At 41.9% G+C, this 23,227-nt stretch overlaps 1 protein-coding gene across 6 annotated transcripts in view; it reads left to right on the top strand.

The window, feature by feature from the left end:
* The window catches only part of actn1 (actinin, alpha 1), a 221,127-nt gene that overhangs the window by 170,840 nt on the left and 27,060 nt on the right, over window positions 1–23,227 (top strand). For all 6 annotated transcript variants that reach the window (XM_087990066.1, XM_087990065.1, XM_087990063.1 and 3 more), the window contains exons 10-14: window positions 3,561–3,791; window positions 11,237–11,384; window positions 15,433–15,583; window positions 16,661–16,769; window positions 21,051–21,191. In XM_087990066.1, coding sequence (XP_087846192.1) covers window positions 3,561–3,791; window positions 11,237–11,384; window positions 15,433–15,583; window positions 16,661–16,769; window positions 21,051–21,191 — 780 coding nt within the window. The remainder of the gene's footprint in view (window positions 1–3,560; window positions 3,792–11,236; window positions 11,385–15,432; window positions 15,584–16,660; window positions 16,770–21,050; window positions 21,192–23,227) is intronic.

A 23,227-nucleotide genomic window follows, 5' to 3' on the forward strand; every position in this document is an offset into this window, starting at 1 on the left:
ACCTCCTGTCTCTCGCTCCCCCCCCCCCCGACCTCCTGTCTCTCGCTCCCCCCCCCGACCTCCTGTCTCTCGCTCCCCCCCCCGACCTCCTGTCTCTAGCTCCCCCTCCCCCCGACCTCCTGTCTCTATCCCCCTCCCCCCGACCTCCTGTCTCTAGCTCCCCCTCCCCCCGACCTCCTGTCTCTATCCCCCTCCCCCCGACCTCCTGTCTCTACCCCCCTCCCCCCGACCTCCTGTCTCTACCCCCCGACCTCCTGTCTCTACCTCCTGTCTCTAAGCCAGTTTTGGATCCAGATTGCCAAATTGCTTTGGGCTTTTATTTTTTTGACCTGTCTCCTGTGTGTGTGACCCTGTCCTAAGCCATGCTGAAGTTCATGTTGATCACATCAACTACAGGAATCTTATCTACACACCAAGTCATCTCCTCAAAAAAAATTCAGTAACATTTGTTAAACGTGATCTTCCTTGACAAAGCTATGACTTTCCTTGCTAAATCATTGCCTCCTCAAGTGGGGATTAATTCTATCCCTCCGAATTTTTTTAAACAATCGATTCCCTACCACTGATATTAGACTTACTGATGTGTATTTTCCTGGTTTATCCCTTCAGGCTTCTTGAGTGCTACCAAATTAGTTGTTCTTCAGTCGTTTGGCACCTCTCCTGCAGCCATTGATGAATGTTAGGGCCCCTCAATCTCCCCCTTGCCTCCCACAGTAACTTGAAATGCATCTCACCTAGGCCTGATGATTTATTTATAATAAATCTGAGCATTTATTTACTGTTAAGCCTCGTAAAACTGTTGATAATCAATACTAATTTGCTCAAGTATATCACAGTGCAACTCCCTGATTCCTAAACCTGCATTGTCCTTCTCTGTACTGAATACATTTAGAACTGCACCTATTTTTTCCAGCTTCACACAAACCGATTGTCACATTTTACAATGTCGCACCCTTGGCTTGTCTGAAGACTGTACACACTACAATATTGAGCTGTCAGTCCTGCCCCCCTCTCAGTCATGTCTCTGTCATAGCAACAATCTAGTAATAACAGCTTTATCAAACCCTGGCCCTCTCCACACACACACAAGGTCTCATTCCAGTTCAGATACAACCTGGCAGACTTGTACAGGTCCCACTTCCCCAGGAACAGACCCAGTGATCCAGGAGTCTAAGGCCCTCCCTCTTGCACTAACTCTTAAGGCATACATTCTACTGCTCCATCCATCTATTCCTGTACTCACTAACACATGATACTGGCAGTAATCCAGAGATTACTGTTTGAGGTTCTTTTTTTTGGATCTACTACCTAGCTCCTTAAATTCTTGTTGCACAATGTCACCCTTTCTCACAGTTGTTAGTACCAATGTGAACTTTTGATTATCCTAGCCCTGCATCCATTCGGAAAATTCCTTGACTCTTGCTCCAAGGAAGGCAATACACCATCCTGGAGTTATATCTGAGGCTGCAGAAACGCCTGTGTGTACAGTTCACTATTGAATCTCCTACCACTATTGCTATTGCTCTCTTTCTCTCCCCTTCTTGCTCCCCGGGGAACTGTCACCATTTTCCAACACTTCAAAACCGATCTTGAGTGAAGTGCACTCTGGCCTTTCCTGACTACCTGTCGATCTCCCTTCTTCTGAATGATAGCTACCTATTTCTTCTCTGACTGCACTTGCTTACGCTATGGGGTGACCACGTCTAATAAAACGTGCTGTCCACTTGGCTGTCAGACACATGGATACACTGCTGTGCCTCCAGCCTTGCTCAAACCTGCTCAAGCTGGTTAAACCATTGGCACTTTCTGCGGATGTGGTCATCCATTCTGCCTGGAATGTCCCTGAGACTTTCCACATGCTGTAAGCCATTGCAACATACACGGGACTGAGTTGCCCTGTTGTATCTCCCAATTATAAAGTCTTTGCCTAAATTTAAGACAAGTAGAAAATTAATTTGGTTTGTTTTTTTTCTAAAAAGAAGCAAGGATTTTTACCTTTGTTTAATAAAGCTTTAAAAGTGGAGACAAAAGGCCTCCATCAGCTCTCTGCTTTGTGCTGACATAGGTCTTTATTCAAATCATAAAATTCCAAAGAGGCAGTGTAACCGAGCTGTAAATTAACAGTACTAAAATATAGAATTGTGCAATTAATTTCATCACTTCATTATATAAAATAATTCTTAATTTGCAGGTCACCCCATTTTACAATGTTCTGAATTAAAGTGTTTTAAGACCTGATTGCTAGTGCTGACCGATCACACCCTTATATTATACAGAATAAATCAATTCTCCCTCTGTAATTTGGCATTCCTTTATCAGTCCTGTGCAGCTTCCAGCAATGGGGAAAATGTTTAATACAGGTTAAATCTACAAACAGAGGACCCTTTAAACAGCCCACAGATTTGAACAGACTTTTTAAAAAAAAATTCCAATTCCTCTTTCTGCTTTTGTGAACTTCTGCACCAGTTACTATAAAATATCTTATTGTTAGGAGTCATTTCATGCTTTTTTGAGATGAGGAGGAGTAGCTGGCTGGGATGCCAAGCAGGTCCAGTTGCCAATGTCTTGCCGTCTGCCCTCTCCTCAGCAATCTGCGCCCTTGCAGCGAGAGGGAGCATGTCACGCTGCAGGAGCCCTTGCTGCACTGTGGGGCTCCACTTACCAAAGGAGACTGAATAACTGAGCTCTGGCGGCATTAAGAGGAGCAAATAGACTGTGTGCCTCTGTGCTTTGATGCTGCAGTGCTGAGCTCTAGTGTGGTACTGTGATGTTGCACAAAAGAAGAACAAGCATTGCATATAGCACTAACTAGCCTTAAATCATCAGTGAGGAAGCATCCACACTCTGGTTAGAACTGTCTCTTGAATTATTTACAATACTACTTAAGAAAAGACCAGCTTATTATCAATACAGCATCACCACATGCACCATTTATATCTTTAGCATCCAATGTCCTGGAACAGACAATTCTCTGGGATTAGTCGAGCAAATCTCCATTAAATACCTCTCCAATCCCCGTAAGTAAACCCAAGGCTTGGAGAAATTGTAATACCCAGTCTTCAGCCACCAGTCCCCCGCGTTCTTGCACCTTCCAAACTTGGTTCTCACTGAACACTGGGATTTCCTCAGCCTATAATGGAAGATATTGGTAATGAAACGAGTCTGTAATTACACGTAATATGCAAAAATGCAGATGGCTATCCATGGCTAACCACATCTAGTAGATGGCTGGTAGCCAAATGAGTAGAGTTGGGTACAAGGTGAAATGGCAACCATTAAAAGTCTTCCATTTAAAAAATGAGCCCAGAATTACTTTACCTCAATTACTTTCAACATTTCCAATTTGAGCCATTATGCGTATTCGGCATCACCAACCTTATTATAACATCCTCTGTTAATGAAATAGCAAATTGTTTATATAAAATACACTCTCTTCGCTGCACGGTTTCATTTGTGTTTATCAGAATTCATTCTTATAAGCAAAGAGGGTTGGTACAGCTGCTACCTAGCTCAATGTTTTGTGAGCTTTCTGGGCCATTCAGTGCTCTTGTTGTGTTTAGCTTCTGGAGTGGATCCGACGCACCATTCCCTGGTTGGAAAACCGTGCCCCGGAGAACACCATGCAGGCCATGCAGCAAAAACTGGAGGATTTCCGAGACTATCGCCGCCTCCACAAACCACCCAAAGTGCAGGAGAAGTGCCAGCTGGAAATCAACTTCAACACCCTGCAGACCAAACTGCGACTCAGCAACAGACCAGCCTTCATGCCATCCGAAGGCAAGATGGTGTCGGTATGTATAAATACAATATTTCCTTGCTGAATCTGGGCTGGAGAAGCATTTCTATTATAAACATTCAAGGATGAGGTTGCCAGTTGACTCCTGGTTTGTGTGTGTGATTCAGTTGTGCAGTGTTTAACCATTTTATCATGCTGCCCTATTATTTCGATGATTCAGGTCCTCAGTTACTGCATGGTGAATTGATATGCACTCAGGAGCCTGTAATGGAGTATTGTAATTTTAATGGGTATTTATACAAGTTTATCCATTTTAATATCCCACCTTCTACTTCCCTGTTACCTGCTAATTTTTTGTCTTGTTTTGATAGTACATGATTGTTAAATATTTGCATGGTTTTTACCCTGAATGATTAGCCTATGTATGAATGTTTTGATGATCATACTTGCAATCCAGTCTTTGGGCCATGAACACATTTCTTGAATAAAATACCTTTTGTTAATTTTATTGTAATAATTCTAAGACTGCAGGGTGTAAAGCTTGACCTCTGGCTATCATCTTGCGTAGAAGAGTTGATAAATAACCACAGTTAGAGAGCTTCACTTCCAATCCCATTTCTCACCACGTCATGTCACTTCTTTTAATTTTTTTAAGAAGTGCAATTCCTGAATATATTCGTTTTTTTTTGTCCCTACCTAAGACAGATCCTGTGTATGATTATAGTGAAACAAGAGTGGGAGACTAGTTTCCTGGTGCATTCTCCATTACAATCCCTTGACCAATCTGAATTGGCATGTGAAAAGGATGTGGATTTATCGACAAGTTGTAGTCTGTATGACTTGCCACCATTTTCACATGCGGAAAAAATTGGTGTTCCCTTGGAAGTTTAGCATCTATCCTGATGTGTATCAGACAAACAGCTTCAATGGCATGGCTTGCTTTTCAGCAGTACTGCACTGCCAAATTAATGTTTATATTTTGCTGTACACCACAATATCCAGATTATTTTATGATTTTGTTCCCCCTGTTCCTTATGCTCCTCCTATTTTGGATCATGGGTACCCATCGAATTCTGATCTTTCTCATCGCAAATTGCATCCAAATGAGATTCACTCATTGGGAGTGCTTGGAATTGATTTAAGATTTTTCTTCACTCTCTCCGGGACATACCATCACCAACAAGGGTGGGATTTATTGCCCATCCCTGGTTGAGTTGGTTCATTAGACAGAAACTATTTCCATTGATTAAAGAATCTAGGATTAGGTGACGCACACTAAAGCCTTCAAGGAGTGTCGCTAAGAAACACGTCTACAAGCAAATAATGATACAGATTTGAAACGGAGTTTTGAGAAGATTTGTAGCTCAGGTTGAGGTTCTGTTTGTAAGTTTGCTGACTGAGCTGGAAGGTTCATTTTCAGACGTTTCACCACCATAACCTGTTTCATAACATCAGTGAGCCTCCGGTGAAGTGCTGGTGTTATGTCCTGCTTTCTATTTTTTTTAGGTTTCCTTGTGTTGATGATGTCATTTCCTTTTTTTTTAAAAGAGGGTGGTAGATGGGATCCAAGTCGATCTGTTTGTTGATAGAGTTTTGTTTGGAATGCCATGCTTTTAAGAATTCTCGTGTGTGTCTGTTTGGTTCGTCCTAGGATGGATGTGTTGTCACAATCAAAGTGGTGTCCTTCCTCATCTGTATGTGAGGATACTAGTGATAGTGGATCATATCTTTTTGTTGTCTATATATGGTCTTTTAAGTTCATTAGCTGCTGTTTTACTATGTTGGTGGGTTTGTGGGCTATCATGATGCCAAGTTGTCTGAGTAGCCTGGCAATCACTTCCGAGATGTCCTTGATTTTAGATTAGATTAGATTCCCTACAGTGTGGAAACAGGCCCTTCGGCCCAACCAGTCCACACCGACCCTCCGAAGAGTAACCCACCCAGACCTATTTCCCCTGTGACTAATGCACCTAACACTATGGGCAATTTAGCATAGCCAATTCACAACTTTGGACTGTGGGAGGAAACCAGAGCACCGGAGGAAACCCACGCAGACAGGGGGAGAATGTGCAAACTCCACACAGACAGTCGCCCGAGGCTGGAATTGAACCTGGGACCCTGATGCTGTGAGGCAGCAGTGCTAACCACTGAGCCACTGTGTCACCCCAGAGAAGAGTGGCTAGGCTTTCTACACATGTTGTGTCTGCTTGTTTGGGTTTGTTGCTGAGAAATCAGTGGATTATGTTCATTGGGTACCCATTCTTTTTGAATATGCTATATAGGTGATTTTCCTCTGCTCTTCGTAGTTCCTCTGTGCTACAGTGTGTGGTGGCACATGGAAATAATGTTCTAATGCAGTTTCATTTATGGGTGTTGGGATGAATTTAAAAGACCCTTTACAGACAACAAGCAAAACTAATGTCATTTACAAAATACATTGCAAGAACTGTAACAAACACTACATTGGACAAACAGGCAGAAAACTAGCCACCAGGATACATGACATTAACTAGCCACAAAAAGATTTGACCCACTCTCACTAGTATCCTTGCATATGGATGAGGAAGGATACCATTTTGACTGGGACAACACATCCATCCTCTGACAAGCCAAACAGCAACACACAAGGATTTCTAGAAGTATGGCATTCCAACTGGAACTCTATCAACAAACCCATTGACTTGGAACCTATCTACCACTCTCGGGGGGGGGGGGGGGGGGAGAGCAGGAAATGACATCACTGCCGGAAGTGACATCACCACCCCACGGAAACCTAAACACATAAAGAGAAAGCAGGACATAATGCCAGCGCTTCATCGAAGGCTCACTGATGTTACCTAGTATGGTGCCAAAACATCTGAAAACCAACTTTCCAGCTCAGTAAACAAACTTACATTTGAAACTTTATTTCAAGTAAAATTGTTCATTTTAAATCAGGCTGGGAAAAGGAATTTGATGAAGTTAGGTCACAGACCAGCCACTATTCAAATGAATGGTGGTGAGGCTCTTTTTTTTTCTCCCACAAAGGCTCCTCTAGATATTGTCTTTTGGTTATCAGGGCTACTTTATCAGTTTCATTGTCTCAATTATTAGCTGATGCAGCCACAATGTAACACTGCATTCTGGTTGTCACAGAAAAATTGATGCACGTTACTTCTACACACGCAAAGCCATTGCCCTCAACACGCCTTCTAAATTAATTTTAGGTAGGCAGTTATGACCGTTTTCACTAGATTTCAGACTGTGATCGCACATTAAAATTTAATAGTTGATAGTGTTCTTTACAATCGCATCCACTGTATCTTTTTTTCTGTTTATAAAGCTTCTGAACATGCGTAGCCTTATCCTAGAGATTCCACATTTATTTGCAAGTAATTCATCACCTTAGTGGTTTAAAATTTTCCAAGCTTTGCAATGGCTGTGTATGCCCTTTTTTGGGCAAGTTTGAAACTCTCCTCTTCTGTACTCTCTCTCCCCCCGCAAACCTTGCAGCCTTCCTGACTTTCCAGCCTTTGTAGATGACTTGTCTTTCCTCTCCACCACAGTCTCCTTTTTTTTCCCTCCATCAGGCACTTCCCCAGATTCATCTTGAGTTCTAGTTACTCTTCAGAAAAAGGGGCTGGCTGGTCCTCTTGAACATGAGCAAACCATGTAGTGAAGATGCCCTCACACTTTCATTAGATGGCAAATTCCTGGAGTTAAAATGCGAATGCTTGCAGGTTGAATTGCAGCCCCAATGTCAACCATTTCTGTTCATGTCAGGATTGATAGGAGCCTTTTAGACACGTACGAGTGTCCCTGAAGTCGGCCATATTGCACTTTGGTGTTGGTCTTGGATTCATTTATGGGTTTCATTCCTTTTGGAAAAAGTGGGCTTCTGTCTACTTTTTTTGAGATGGAACAGTGAACCTTGCAGGTCATTTCTTTGACTTCCTCGTTGGAATCAACCATAGCGAGTCACAAATTTTAAGATTGAAAACTAGGGGAGAATAGGGTAGTTGTTCACAGACATATGAAACATGACTAAGCTTCTGCTTATCAAACCTAAATGCAAAAAAGAATTGTTAAATCATTAGTTTTTAGACTTGTGGTGAACCTGATTTTTATACAATAATGTTGAAAGGTGTCAGATCAGTAATTAATAACAAGTCCATTTTAATATTGAGTGAAGATTATTTTTACCTAGACCTCGCCCAGTGAGTGGCTGAGCTTTTCAGGCAGAGAAGACCCAGATTCAAACATAGTGGATGTCACCATGGAAAGCAGCAGCCTATTTACATTCTGGTTCCATGGTTTTGATTTGGAGAGAGGCAAGTGAGCCAGGGTTCCTGCTCTTGACCTCTCTTACTCGGGGAGGCGATGGCCTAGTGGTATTATTGCTATTCTGTTAATGCAGACACCCTGATAATGTTCTGGATACCCAAGCTCAAATCCCACCATGCCAAATAGTGGAACTTTAATTCAATGAAGAGTCTAATGACGACCATTATCGATTATCGGAAAAACCTTAGGGAAAGAAACTGCCGTCCTTATCTGATATAGTCCAAATGTGACTGCAGACCCACAGTTTAACTGCCGTCTTAGCAATTAGGGATGGGCAATAAATGCTGGCTTAGCCAATGACACTCATATCCTGTGAATTAATTAAAAACAATAACCACTGAAATCCAAGTCAGTATAAATGTTGGGCAAGGACAGAGTGATAGGTCGTAGGTTAATAATCATCACTTTGTCACTCTTCTGGGGTGGAAGCTTACTACAGGAAGAGATCGCGATCTCAGGAGGAATATGAACATGTCGAACTGAGGATATAAGAAAGATGTAAGACCCTGAACAGAGCATTCAGCAACACTGATTTGGCAGTGTTATATTTCAGATTGATCATGCCCATCTCATTAAACCTTACTAAAGACTTATTCTCAGTATGTCTGGCATTTGGGCAACAAACATGGAAGGTCGCCAAGCTGAGAAACTGTTAACTGTCTTAGACTGTTAACTGTCCCTGTGAAATGTGAAGTATGTTCAAATGGGATATATACTCCTATCCTCCAGTCCCCAGGACATGGCATTTTCGATCCCCACAAAAAAAATAAATCACTGGATGAGTTATACACTCAAGAAACTTGACTCCATTCAGGACAAAATGGCCTGTATGATTGGCACTTCATCCACCCTCTTCAACATTAACTCCCTCCATGATTAGTGCCCAATAGTAGCACTCTGTACCATCTACAAGATAAACTTAGTAACTCACCAGAGCTCTGTTGACAGCATCTTCCAAACCCCACAACCTCTACCATCTATAAGGACAAGGCTAGCAGATGCATGGGAGTATCTCTCCAAGTTCCCCTCCAAGCTACACACTATCCTGATTTGGAACAAAATCACAGTTTTTCACTGTCACTGGGTCAAAATCCTAGAACACCCTTTGTCATAACATTATGAAAGTACCTAAAAGACACAGGCTGCGACAGTTCAAGGACAGTTCGCTACCACTTTCTCAGTGGCAATAAATGCTGGCCCAGCCACTGCCAATGTAGGACTACAGGAAAAACCTACTGGAGTTCCTCACAATCCCTCACTCCTCCATACAGAAACCGGAATGTGGAAGGAGAATTCAAATGCATGAGAAAGGAAAAAGTGGCATGGGAGATTTAATCTCAATGCTTTCTCAGTCTTCCTTCTCCTTGCTCTCCTCATGGTCTCTTGTGATCTGTTTCAGCCAGACACTGACACCGACACCAAACAGATTAACTTGTAGGAAGGGCTAAGAGTGTTGGGACAAAGGGAGAAAATGAACAAAATAAACACATTAGCCCATGAATTGTTTAGAAAATAAAATCTATTGAAAGGAAGGCACAACCACAAGTTTGGTTTTGGTGCTTATTTTAAGTAGAATAGCAGTTAATGTATTTAAACTGCTGTTTCTCCCTTTAACAGTCAGAGCTAATCCTTAGTGACCATTGATGACCATATTTTATCTTCAGACCTCTGTATATGCACAAGACTCAATGAGTTTATTACTGCGGATTAATTTAAATTAATTAATCTAAAAATCCTCCAGGATTAGTGAACAATGCAACCTTTGTTTTATAGAATTCCCCTTTGAAAAAAAGAAGCATTCAGAAATTATTCTACACAGCTTTCCCTATAAGTGGTAGTCACATGTTATCGAAGTCTTTTCTTAATTTAGCATTAAAGTAACAAGCTAATTAATGAATGTAGTGCATAATCAGAACAGTGAAGGTCCCGCTGAAGGTGTGGACTGCTTCAATGCTGAATCATAATGTTCTCTCCTTACTAAGTACATAGATGCTGGAAGACAATCTGTTTTTGCCTTTAGAACACTAAAAACATGGTTCAAACAATGCACTTACCGTTATTTAAGTTCCCACATTGTGACTGTGTGGCTTTAATGGTACCTTTGCAGTTGCTGATGAGACAATTCTGGATTATCCTGAGAGATGCACCTTGTTCAGATCTCCTCTGTCGTGCAGACTGTGCCAGATTCTGAAACTATGTACCCATGACTTGTTCTTTTCTTAATGCAAATACCAGTCTTTTTTCTTTCAACAACTCATTTGTGAGAGGCTAAGGTCTCTGGCAAGGCCATCATTTGTTGCTTAGCCATAACTGGCTTTCAAAGGTAGTGGCAATGAGCTGCCACCTTGAACCAACCTAGTGATGATGAAAGAATGGGGATTTAGTTCCAAGTCAGAACACTGTGACGTGAAGAGGAAATTGCTGATGGTGGTGTTCCCATGCCTCTGCTGCCTTTGTCTGCTGAGTGATAGAAGTTGTAGATTTGAAAGGTGCCATCAAAGGAACCTTTGTTGCAGTGCACCTTCTTGATGATACACACTGCTGCCACTGTCAGTGGTGGAGGGAATGATCACTTAAGTTGGTGTGATAGCCAAGCAGGCTACTTAGACCTGGATGATATCAAGCTTCACAAGTGTTGTTGGAGCTGCACCCAACCAGGCAAGGCAAGGTTGAGGGGGGGGGGGGGGCAGTATTCCATCACACTCCAACTTGCAGATGTTGGACAAACTGTGGGAAGTCAGGAGGTGAGTTACTCATTGCAGAAAACCAGTCTGACCTGCTTTCATGTACAAAATTTTATATGGCTGATCTGGCTCAATTTCTGGCCAATGGTAATCCCCAGGGTATTGGTGATGGTGAGAAATTCAGAATGGTAATGGTGTTGAATGTCAAGGAAAGGTGTTTCGAGTTGCTGTTTGTGGGGGTGGTGGTCTGGGTACTTGTGAAACTTGCCACTAAGCAGTTATATTTTCAATTCAGAAATTTTAGAGTGAAGGTCCAGGAGATCTGCTTGACTAGTCTTACATCGACACTGAATTCATTTCCTGGTGTTGGGATCCATTCAGTTTGGAAATTGATTGGATTAAACAAGAGATGGTGCAGGATAATGCTGCTAGGTTGATGAACAAGGCACTAACCTTGTTCTGTATCTATAACTGTACTTCATGCTGATTGCAGGATATAAACAACGCCTGGGGCTCGCTGGAGCAGGCCGAAAAGGGTTATGAAGAATGGCTGCTCAATGAAATCAGGAGGTTGGAGAGACTGGACCATCTGGCTGAAAAATTCAGACAGAAAGCAGCAATCCATGAGGCTTGGAGCACTGGTAAATATTTTACCGCCTGTAGGCACAAGAGATTCACAGAACAAGACAGTGTCTGGATCATTTTGCATCCCTTAGCCTGCATGGTGCTGAATGTTGGACTCTCTCAATCCATAGCAGCTCAGAGTGGAAGGTGGTTTTATGTTAGTAATTTTTGTTCTTCACATCCGTTGGCCCAACATCCATCCAACAAATGACAAGGTGTTTGGCTTCACTTGATTTGCAGTGGCTGCTCATGGTTATCTTGCTAAATAATGGCTCCCATTAATCCTTTGTCATAACATGCCATTGGAGCAGTCAATATATCTTCAATAAACTGCTTCAGTAAACTCAGAGTCTCTACTTATGAAGAGTTTGTGAACTTTCCCACATAGAATCACAGAATCTGTACAAATGCCTATCTCCTCCTCCTTGTGGTCTATGGGAGGCTGTCAGTTTGTCCTGGCAATTATTTGGGGTGCCCTCCTGAGTATTGTCATAGAGTCACAGGGGTCTACACCTTGGACAAACGGCCCTTCGGTCCATCGAGTCTACATTCTATATTAGGCACTGCAATTCCTGAAGGATAAACTGGCCTTGAAAGAACTGCAGTGTTGATCTGTGAAAGTAAATTAATGCTTTCAGCGCTGGTATTGTACAGAAGCTGTGTTTAGAAAGTTTGCAAGGGTCTAAATCAGGTGTGAAAGGATTTGAAAGCAAGGGATTCACTTTCTCTAGAGGAAATCAGAATAAAGGGGTACAATCTTTAGATTAGAGCTTGACTATTCATGGGTGAAATCAAGAAGCAATCCTTCACGCAAGGGATAGTAGGAAAGTTAACTTCTCTCCCTGAGAGAGGCTGAGGGTGTTGGGTAATTCAAGGAGAAAGATCAAACTAGGGGTGGGTCAGCCTTGATCCAATTGAATGACAGAACAGGCAAAGGGATTGAATGACTTCCCCTTCAACCTGTGTGTAGATTGTGTGCTCTGGACGTTTGAAGGCTGCACAAGCTTTATTTCATTAGGGCCTTTCATCTGACAGAGGGAGAAAGAAAGAGGTCCTCATCCCTCATAATCCACATTTCAGGCTGACATCTCTCTGAAGTAATAAGATAGTTCACTCCCACACTGCGTAGCCTAAAGCCTTGCAGAAATAAGTATTCGGAAATGAAGCTATTCTGGAGCAATGCATCACTTCCCTCCCCCACCCACATTTAGTCTGTGCTACCAGACGTGTTTGCGGCACAGTTACAAACATATCAAGCTCATAGCAAAAATAAACCTGTTATTCTGCTGAAGTCTTACATAATGTGCTTGTTTAGAAATCACTTCAATATTGATTTGCAGATCTGTGTTAAACAGGGCTCCAACCCAGCCAATTTTGGTGCAGTTTTATAGCCCAACACAGTGGTGCCTTGTGGTTTTTACAGATTGAATCAATCAACTTGAAAAAATTCCAAGGTGATTACAATCCACCCATCTATTCTCCACCGCATTAATGGATACAGTTGTATTCACTTTGTAATGCGTCAGGAGTCATTTGTGTTCAATTAGTTAACTCTGGGCAGTTGGGTTGGCCCAGACTTCCCCACATGTTTCTCTCTCTCTCTCTCTCTCTCTCTCTCTCTCTCTGTTGTTTTGTCCATTGAAAGATCTGCAAGGATGGCCTTAAGTGACCTGTATATTGTTCTGTTTGCCTGGTTAGTAGGTTGTGCTTGACTGCTGGTTAAAATTTAGATCAGAGACACTGACTATGTCCTGACTACATTGAGGAATTATGGCACAAGTGTGCAGCCTGTTGTTCCTTTATAATGTTTTGGTCCACCATCATGCTACACTGTCATTCTTCCATTTTAAGAGCCAGTGTTGAGCAGGAAGTACTTTTCAGCTTGTACATGCTCGGTTAACCCATTTATAAGGAGGACGCAAGGGTGTGTGTGTTTGTGTGTGTCTTACCAAATAGAATGAAGGTATTTTCCAAAAGGGTGTAGAAAGGAAGTTAAATTTAGAGATTAACCTGCCTTGTCTTTTTTATCAATCATCTTAGAGCTAGTTACTTGTCAGGTTGGGATTAGTAAACTTGTTACCTTAGTAACTTTTTGAGAACTTGAAAGGGGAAAAAGATCCAGCAATGAGAAACTATGATAATTATAGAGCGCAACTCTATTATTCTAGTTTACGTAGGGATGTGTGTATACGGAACAAGCTGCCAGATGAATTAGTGAATGCAGGTTACAGTTACAACACTTAGAAGACATTGGGGCAGGTACATGGATTAGACAGATTTAGAGGGATATGGGCCGAATGTACGCAAATGGGAGTAGTTCAGCTTAGGAAACTTGGACAGAATGGATGAGTTGCTTTTCATGATCACTTCACATCTCCAAGTGTTTTGCAACCAGCGATGAACATTTGGAAAGGTAGTCTGCCTTGCAATGTAGAAAGTGCAGCAGACAATTTGCACTCCGACTTATTTTTGTGATGTTGGGTTGAGGAATAAACATGAGCAAGGAAATCAATTCTTTGAAATAGCACACCTGAGAAGGTAAATGGGGCCATCAGTTTAATGAACCATCTCAAAGTCAGTACCTCTGACAGTGCAACGCCCCTTCAGTGTTGTAACTGGAGCGATTTTTGTGCCAAAATGCTGGAATGGGACTTGAACCTGGAAGCTAGTGATTCAGAAGTGTGAGTGCTACCGACTGAGCCACATCTGCCACCCAAAGCAAGAACTTAGATTTCCATAATGCTCTCCACACAGAAAAGGATGTCCATGCATTTTAATAAATGTTGGAGAAAAAGTAAGTAGATATTGAAGATAAGGAAAAAGGGGGAAAGAGAAAGGCTTGTATCTTCAACTGGGCCATTTGGCCCTTCGGATCTGAGCTGACACTTTGAGAGAGCTGTCCCATTTAATCCCATGTGCCCCAGCTTTTCCTGTAGCCTTGAATTTGCTTCTCTTCAAATATCTATCAAAGTTTGATTATAAATTTGAAATGCATATCCAGTTGGTTTCTTTTTGAAAGCTCCTTTGGCATTAGTTTTGAATGAGTGTGTGCGAGTCATAATAGTCTCCTGTCTGAAAAGTATTTCCCCTCTGGTTCATTTGCAAAATTACTTTTAAGTCTGTGACTTCCCCAAGGGAATAGTTTTGCCCTATTTGCATCGTCAAAATCGCTCCTGATTTTTGAAGAAGGGTTTGGAGGTGTTAAAAGCACAACAGAGGAGAGGAATTTGAAGGAGGCTTTTTACATCAGACTGAGAGGTTAGAAAAAGAAATGGTGGAGAATGGGCTGCTGATTATTTGAAGAACACTGCCAGAATGAAAAGTCACTGGTTGAGGGACAGCATGGCCCTGCTTGGATAGGCTGAGAGAAATTATGGAAGTATTTGAAATCTTGAATAATCTTTAAAAGCGAATTGGCAGGAGCACGGCGTTCGTGCATCTTGGCAAGGATGGGGTACAGATAAGGGATGTCAGCTACTAGTTCTTAAGTTGAGATGTAGACGAGAGAGGCTGAGGAGCAAGTCGTAGCTTTATCTGAGTCTGCAGCAGACCACTCAATGGCTTGGACACAGTGGATAATGGGAAATTGTGAAGGTTGGTGCACAGTGCTGTAAGGACACATAACTGACTTTTCCGCACTGCATCTGGACAGACCCAGCAAAATCGCCCTTCATCGACTTCTGAGGTGCCCAAGGCATACATTAGATTTTCAGCATCTGAGGAAAAGGCATATTTGTAAGCTGGAAGAAAGAGGGCCCTGGTAATGTTAGTAGGGAGCAGCAGACTCAACTGTATGGCCAAGGATCAGTATGGCTGGGTTCATTCAAATTGTGATAACAGACGGATGATTGTAACGAGTGGGAATGCTGTGAAGTTTAGTGGAGGAGCTGAAGAGATAGAGTTGCTTATAGCTGTTTCGTAACAGAGTTGTCGATTTTGCTATCATCTATTCCTTCCCCTAACTTCCTGAAATATAATGCCTGTTTCATTAAAATAACTTAATGAGACAGTTCGTTAATGGACCTGTACATTTAACTGTGATTTGTACTTACCTTCCTATTTTAGGTAAGGAGGAAATGCTGATGGCAAAGGATTTTGAGACAGCGACCCTGTCTGAAGTGAAGGCTATATTGAAAAAGCACGAGGCCTTTGAGAGTGACCTGGCAGCTCACCAGGACCGTGTTGAACAGATCGCTGCAATCGCCCAGGAGCTCAAGTATGTATTTCAGTGAAGCTTTGCTTTTAAAGAAGGCAAAAGATTGGAAACTGCCCTGAGTGAATGCTCCATGGGGAGATATCCTCCAGGGACATTTAAATCTAAATGAATTGGTTTGAAGTTGCGTTGTATTGGTGCTGTACTTGTCAACCCTGGTTGTGTTTCCTCCGATCGAGAAACTGCCTGTCACTTAATTGTTGGCAACGGCCTAGAAAGGCAAATGCCCATTGATACTTCACTGCTACCCATCATGCCCAATCCTCTGCTTGTGTAGGAGTGAAACATTGGGCAGAAGAACCATCCTGCCACTGTGTCAGATGACCCTCCCTCCCCCACGAGCTCAGGCCTTTGACTTAGTACAGCAAAATGCTGAGCTGGTTATGTCAAATGTGATTATGCGTCTGCCTGTGAAGAAGTAAAACTGTAGAAATAGTTTGTTTTGTAGATATACGCCCGGTAACCTCCTGGCTCAGCAGTTTCACAATCCCCTTCATGACGGAGTCATGACTTCAAATCCCATTCCAGAGACTAGAGTCCATGATCTAGCTACCACATCAGTGCTGTAGTGAGGGAGTGCTGCAATGAGAGGTGCTGTCTTTTGAATGAGATTATAGACCAAGGCTGCTTCTGCCTTGGGTATAAGTAAAAGATCCCACTGTTTAAGGAAGAGTGGGAGAATTCTTCTGACATACTGGCCATCATTGATACTTTGGCCAATATTATTATCCACTCATTCATCTTATTATCTTGTTGGACCTTGCTGTGAGCAAATTGGCTGTTGTATTTGCTTTATATCTGACCAATGATAACGGAGAAGTATTGTGATGCACTTTAGGAGATTCCAGGATATGAAAGACACTACATTAGCGCAAGTTTGTTCTTCTTTCTGCTTTGATGTTTCTGCACTAAAATCCCCATACGAAAAGTTAGTCGCAGGGCCGTTTCTAGACAAACAGTAGCGTGTTCATTTTCAGCACTCAAATATGAAGGGAGATTTTGTTGGGGATGGGGTACTGATGAACCTTTGTTGTTGGTATGTAGCCATGAGATAAGATGAGTAATTTCTGACTTTTGCAGTGAGCTGGATTACTGGGATTCCCCAAGTGTGAATGAAAGATGCCAGAAGATCTGTGACCAATGGGACAATCTAGGAGCCCTGACCCAGAAGAGGAGAGATGCCTTGGAGGTATTTTCGACTTCAACCAGTGTCTTGTGAACATAGTTTCTATTTTACTTCAATGTTTGTATGTGTGGTAGCTGCAACACAGATTGTGCAGAGAGCCCACAGGCCAAATTTTATTTTTTAAATGGATGAACAAAACAATAGAGATGACATTCAACCTTACAAAACTTCGGTCAGATCCAAGTGGAGTGCTCCTTATCATTTCGGACACCGTGTTTGAGGGCATTCTGGTTTGGAGGGGATTTTGTTAAAAATCTTTAGAAACTTTGAGGGTAAATAAAGACAAATGATGTCTTCCTGTCAGAAAGTCTTCACAATCAGGGGCTTCATATTAGTGCCAGGAAGTCGCCATGCAGTGTGTGGCGGAAACCTGAATCCATGTCCCCCACCAGCGCCCAATCCCCGCCCCTCTCCTCAAAAGGAGAACCTGTTGAGGTTGAGGAGCAACTGGGGAAAAAAAAATTCCAAACTGAGATTAGTGCAGTAATTGAGGCTTAAGGAATTGAGGCAGGTTGATGGAGTTAAGTTGCCAAATCGGCCATGATCTGATGCAGTGGCAGAACAGGCTCAAGGGCCTACTCCTGTTCTGAAAAAGGGAGTGATTAGTTTTAGTCAAGCCTTGTTCATAGTCTGGAACCACTGCTTCAAGTTCAGTGAGTCAAATTAATTTATGATGAAAGTTTGGCTCAACAGCCAGCTTTTCCTGCAATAACCTGGAACATTATCAATATTTTCTAATCGACCTGTTCCTGGCTCACCTCTGGAGCAGATGAGACTTGAATCCAAGCCTCCTGGCTCAGAGGTAGGGATACCACCACTGCCCTTAGTTTCTGAGAGCAGGCATTTTCAGACTACCATGGCCATTGGCACCTGTAACATTTCACCGGAGGGTGAAAATGGGTACAATCAATTCACTCGGTGATCAAGCAGTTAAATCTATTTTGGTTTTGGAAATGGTGGAAAGGCTTATTAATCTGGTCAGTTAGAACATTCCTGGACTGTTATTCTGTATACCATACTTGTAAAGAATCAGTCACTTTTCAAAAGTTAGCATAACAGGAATGATTTAATGTTTTCAATGCTCAGCCTGTATTGAAGGGGTTGGAGGTAAGAGCTCACTTGTATTATGCTCTGTGGGTTCTTTACATTGTTGACGCTGGTGGTAGTAAACCAGAAGATGCTGGAGCTGAGGGGGATTCAGCTGAGATAATCATGGGAGGAACCTAAGTAGTGACAGTGCTGACAGTCTCTAATCCGGCCCATTAGTGGGGGATCTTATGATTGCACTTGGCCAGACTCCAAAGCTGATTGCAGTGTTTATTAAATTCCTTAGAAATCTGCTTTGTCTTCATAACTTACCTATCTCATATGTTAGAGAGCTCTAGTAAACCTAGTCATGTTTATACATCTCAGTTACTAAAACGTTGAGTGTTTGTCTCATGGTTTAGTCTATAACTCAAATGAATGGAGCATAAATTTAGTGACTGAGACTCACTTTTGCTCATGTACATCAGTTGAATGCTATTTCAACATCTAGATAGATTTTAATCAACATTCAGAGATGTTATTACATCCCTCTGGAACAGGTGGGACTTGAACCTGGGCCTCCTGGCCCAAACATATGGGCACTACCACAACAGCCCTCTATATTTAGACATCTAGGGTAGATATCAAGATTGTTTTCAGCTACAGAGTGCTAATGTGTGCGAGACTGCATGATGAAAGCAAACAGTGGTGAAACAAAGCCTAATTGTGAAGGTGAAGGAAGAATTGGTTTTAAAATTGCTGGCCAGGTTATATATTGTTCATGCAGTATTCAGATATTTTATCAGATGATGTCGATTGAACTGTTGACCAATCTGTATAAGTAGCGGGTTTCCGTCTCTGAAATAACTCCCCAGAGGCCAATATCCCGTCACCAAGTCACCCTTTATTTACACATACACAGTACATGACACTGATCCAGCTCCCTCAGAGCCGGCTCTGAGTGAACAGAATCTCCTGACACTCCTGTTTATATCTGTCAGCCAGAGCTCCCTGATTGGGACTGCTAACCTGGAGCAATCAGGGAACTCCTATTCTATGAGGTCCTCCTGGCTGACCTCATGGCAATCACTATACTCTCCACATCGGTTCCTCTGCATGGTGACTTTGGTGAAGCTCAGGCACTGTTGTCTTTTCCTGACCTGTTGCATCCATTTCTAACTTGTCATTTTTGTCGTGGGAAAACTGCAGGGAAGTTGATTAAACCATCCATATCATGCAAGCTGACATCTCCTAGTAGCTCTGGCCTGTGTCTGGATATTTTTGCTGTCAAGGGAATTTTGTTTGTGGAAACCATAAAACTGTTGAAGGATGAACGATACATGGGATGGAGTATTTTGAGAATATAAAGAGCAAGATCAGAACAAGAAAAACTGTTTCTTAAGAAAAAGAAGCTTTCAGAAAGGGAATGACACCAAAATTGGACAGTGAAGAACATTATCTCAGAGTACAACAGGACCTTGATCAATGGGAGTGGCAAATGGAGTTTAATTTAGTTAAGTGTGAAGTATTGCACTTTAGTAAGGCAAATCAGGGTAGTAATTGTATATTTAATGGTAAGGTCCTGGTGAGTGTTATTGAACAAAGAGGTACAGGTTCCTCGTTCATTGAAAGTGGAGTTGCAGATAGGGTAGTGAAGAAACTATTTGATACACTTGCCTTTATTGGTCAGTGCATTGATTACAGGAATTGGGGTGCCATGTTGTGGCTGTGAAAAAAAAAACAAAAAAAAAAAAATTTGGTTAGGCCACTTGTGGAATACTACATTCAGCTCTGGTCTCCTGCTATAGGAAAGATTTTGTTAAACTTGCGTGAGTTCAGGAAACATTCACAAGGATGTTGCTGGGACTGGAGGGTTTGCGCTATAAGGAGAGGCTGAATTGGCTGGGGCTTTTTTTCTTTGAACGTTGGAGGCTGAGGGATGAGCTTATAGAGGTGTATAAAATCATGAGGGGCATGGATAGGGTGAAGAGACAAGGTCTTTTCCCTAAGATGGGAGGAGTCCAAAACTAGAGGGCATAGGTTTAGGGTGAGTGGGGAAAGATTTAAAGGGATCTAAGAGGCAATTTGTTCACACACAGGTTGGTGCGCGTATGGAATGAGCTGCCAGAGGAAGTGGTGGAGGTATGAATAGGAAGGGTTGAGAGGGATATGGCCAAATGGTGGCAAATGGGACTCTGTTAGATTGAGTTGCCTGGTCAGCAGAGGCGAGTTGGACCAAAAGGTGTGTTTCTTTCTGAATGACTGTATGACTCTAAGGATTGCAAAGAAATGGACTGCTCAAAAGAGCTTTCCTTTTCTTGAATCAACGCAAGAACAGCATCAAAAGACACTGTCCATAGATTTTGAAGTACTCATAGCTTGGGATTGGCTTAAGCTTTGTCTCCAGTTACAACTATTGGCAGCAAAACAGTTGTTTGGATAACTTATTGGGGGAACAACTTCAGCTGCAAGAAGGCTTCAAACATTCCCATTTCAGAACTCAAGAGTAACTAAGACCAAGAATTTCCATAGATGAAAAAGGAATAAATGCAGAACTGCTGAAGGTTGGAGAAAGAGAGAAATAAGAAGATGATGTGTTTCTAAAGAATGGGAAGCATCTCATTTTCTTTGCTCTATATCTAGAGCTCGTGATTTTGCAAGGCAGCGTTATTGAGAATGGAAAGGTGGTTGAGAGTATCTATTGGGATGTCATCTGAAGGACCTTGGATAATTACACATTACTGTAGGGAGTGAATTAGTTGGATTATGACTTGAAAAGATGTAAATGGTGAAAAGAGAAAATATATTAGGGAACATTGATTGAATGATAAGTATGTCAGAGGATGTTAACTACAACATTTTTGAGGAATTCAGTATTCATGAACAGAATTTAAGTGGGAGTTTGAAAATTGCACAGAAATGAACAATATAAAATGCTGCCAAAGACTTTGAACATGTCCAAGATTAGTTAATCACCAGATTGTTCAAGTGCAGAGTTCCAGAGAATGCAATGTTGGCAGTAAATCTGTGCTGAAAACCAGACAGAAGATGATGTATTAGGCCAGAGCTGTAGGTGATGGATAATTTGAATATTAACAAATACTGAGTATTAAAGCCAAAACGTCTGCATGTAGTCCTCACTTAGCAATGCCATAGGGGTGAATGATCAAACAAGCTTCCGTTTAATATCAGTGAGCTGCCTTAAGGGACTCAATATCCTTCTTCGACTTTAATGAATGTATTTACATTCCTTTTCAGAGGACAGAGAAACTCCTCGAGACAATTGACCAGTTGTATCTAGAATATGCAAAGAGGGCTGCTCCCTTTAACAATTGGATGGAAGGTGCCATGGAGGACCTGCAGGACACGTTTATTGTTCACACTATTGAGGAAATCCAGGTATGTATGAAACATTCAAGAACACATATGTGAATTCGCAAATTCGGAGCAAGAATAGACCATTTGGCCCCTCAAGCTGGCTCTGCCATTGAACAACATCATAACTGAATTTGATTGTGCCCACATCTCCATTTTCCTGGTTACCCATTTTCTCCGTTGACTCCCTTGCTAATCTAGAATCTATCTACTTCTCACTTAAATGACTACTTCCACTGTTCTCTGGGAAAGAAAGTTCCACAGAGGCACTATCTTCTGTGGGAAGCAAAACATTCTACCCTCCACTAGTCTGACACAGGAGATTCTCATGTTTAAACTGTATCCTTCATTTCTAATCCCTTCTACAAAGGGAAGCATTCTTTCATCAGCAATCCTGTCCAGTCTCCTCAATATTATATGGCATGATCAGCTCATCTCTCATTCTTCTAAGTTCAAATGAATACAGATTCAATCTGTCCTCACAAGGTGACCAAATAAAAGCAAAATATTGCAGCTGCTGGAAGTCTGAAATGAAACAAAGTGCTGGAGAAACTTATGGTAGCAACTGTGGAGAGAGAAAAACAGTGTTGACATTTTAAGTCCAAAAGACTGTTCCTCAGAACCCAATTCTGACTGCTGAAGAAGAGTCACATCAGACCCCGAAATGTTAGCTTTGCTTTTCTCTTTCAACAGAAGCTGCCAGACCTGCTGGGTTCTCCAACTTTCTTGTAGTTTTATCTCCTAAGATAACCACTTCATTCCACGCATCAGTCGAATGAATCTCCTCTGATTTGCTGTTCATGCAATTATGTCCTTTCTTATATAAGGAAATCAAACTATAAACAGTACTTGACATATGGTCGCAACAATGTCTTGAACAACTACGGTAAAACGTCCCAAATTTTACATGCTCTTGCAGTATATGACAACATTCCATTTGCAGTGCTATCGTCGCCCATTTCAGACACTCCATTTCAGACACTCCATTTCAGAAAAAGCAACAAAAGATATCATTGACTCGCTCTTTGGAACAAACCATTGCTTGTCAGGTTGCCTGACACAGGACACCATCCACTGTGGTACATTTAAGTTTGTATTTGGCCGCACAGATGCAACGCTAATAAAAACAGACTTGCGAGTTGCTATCTGTGAGTCATCCTGACATTGTGCGTCAGGGAGAATCATGATAAGTGGCACTCCCACATGCACAGGACAATGGGAATCTGCGTCACTTAAACATTGAAGAGCTTTGTTTACTACCACCCCCTTCAGTTTATTTAAACTTAACATTTTTATAAACTAAAACATTAAACCTGCTTGACGGTTCTCTTGGGTGAGACCTGTATCCACTGCATATCATTATGATTGTCGTCTCATTTTCTCATATTATTCAACTGAATCTGTATTATTACACATCATATTGTCCCCATGTCTATCTCCTCTTTGGCTGTGCTGATTTTAACTGTTATATTTGACCAATCAAAAGCAGTGCTGTAAAGTACAAGTCACAATTTTCACTCTCCCATCAGTCTGTCAATCACTTTCATCACCACCTGATTTATTTTGTTATATTTATATATGTCCTATACAGTCCAGCCTTGGCATTTTCATGATGAGTTTTGACACAGTAGGTATTTCTTTAGGTAATGGGTACAGTAGGGCGACAAACCAAATTCTATCAGAACTGAAATGCAATTCAGTCAAATCACTTAAGTGCTGGAAGGCACTGCATTCCACATTGAACTGACAAAGGACCCTCTGACCAGTGACCAAGTAATTCACGTGCTGGCAAAATGACAGTTTTATTGTCACGAGGATCATAAAACATGGGAGCTGAAGTAGACCATTGAACTGCTCAAACGTTGAGTGAGATCATGGCTGATCTGAAAAATCTCATCTCCACTTTTCGTGCCTTTTCCCAATAATCCTTGATTCCCTGACTGATCAAAAATCTGTCTATCTCAGCCTTGAAGATTCTTTAGAACATTAAAACTAGGAGCAGAGAAGGCCCACCAACCTGCTCCTCCATTCAGTGTAATCATGGTTGACCTCATCTCAGC

Source organism: Chiloscyllium plagiosum, unplaced genomic scaffold (assembly GCF_037043375.1).
Source record: "Chiloscyllium plagiosum isolate Xiang-an unplaced genomic scaffold, Cpla_swu_hap1 HiC_scaffold_8, whole genome shotgun sequence".
NCBI lineage: Eukaryota > Metazoa > Chordata > Chondrichthyes > Orectolobiformes > Hemiscylliidae > Chiloscyllium > Chiloscyllium plagiosum.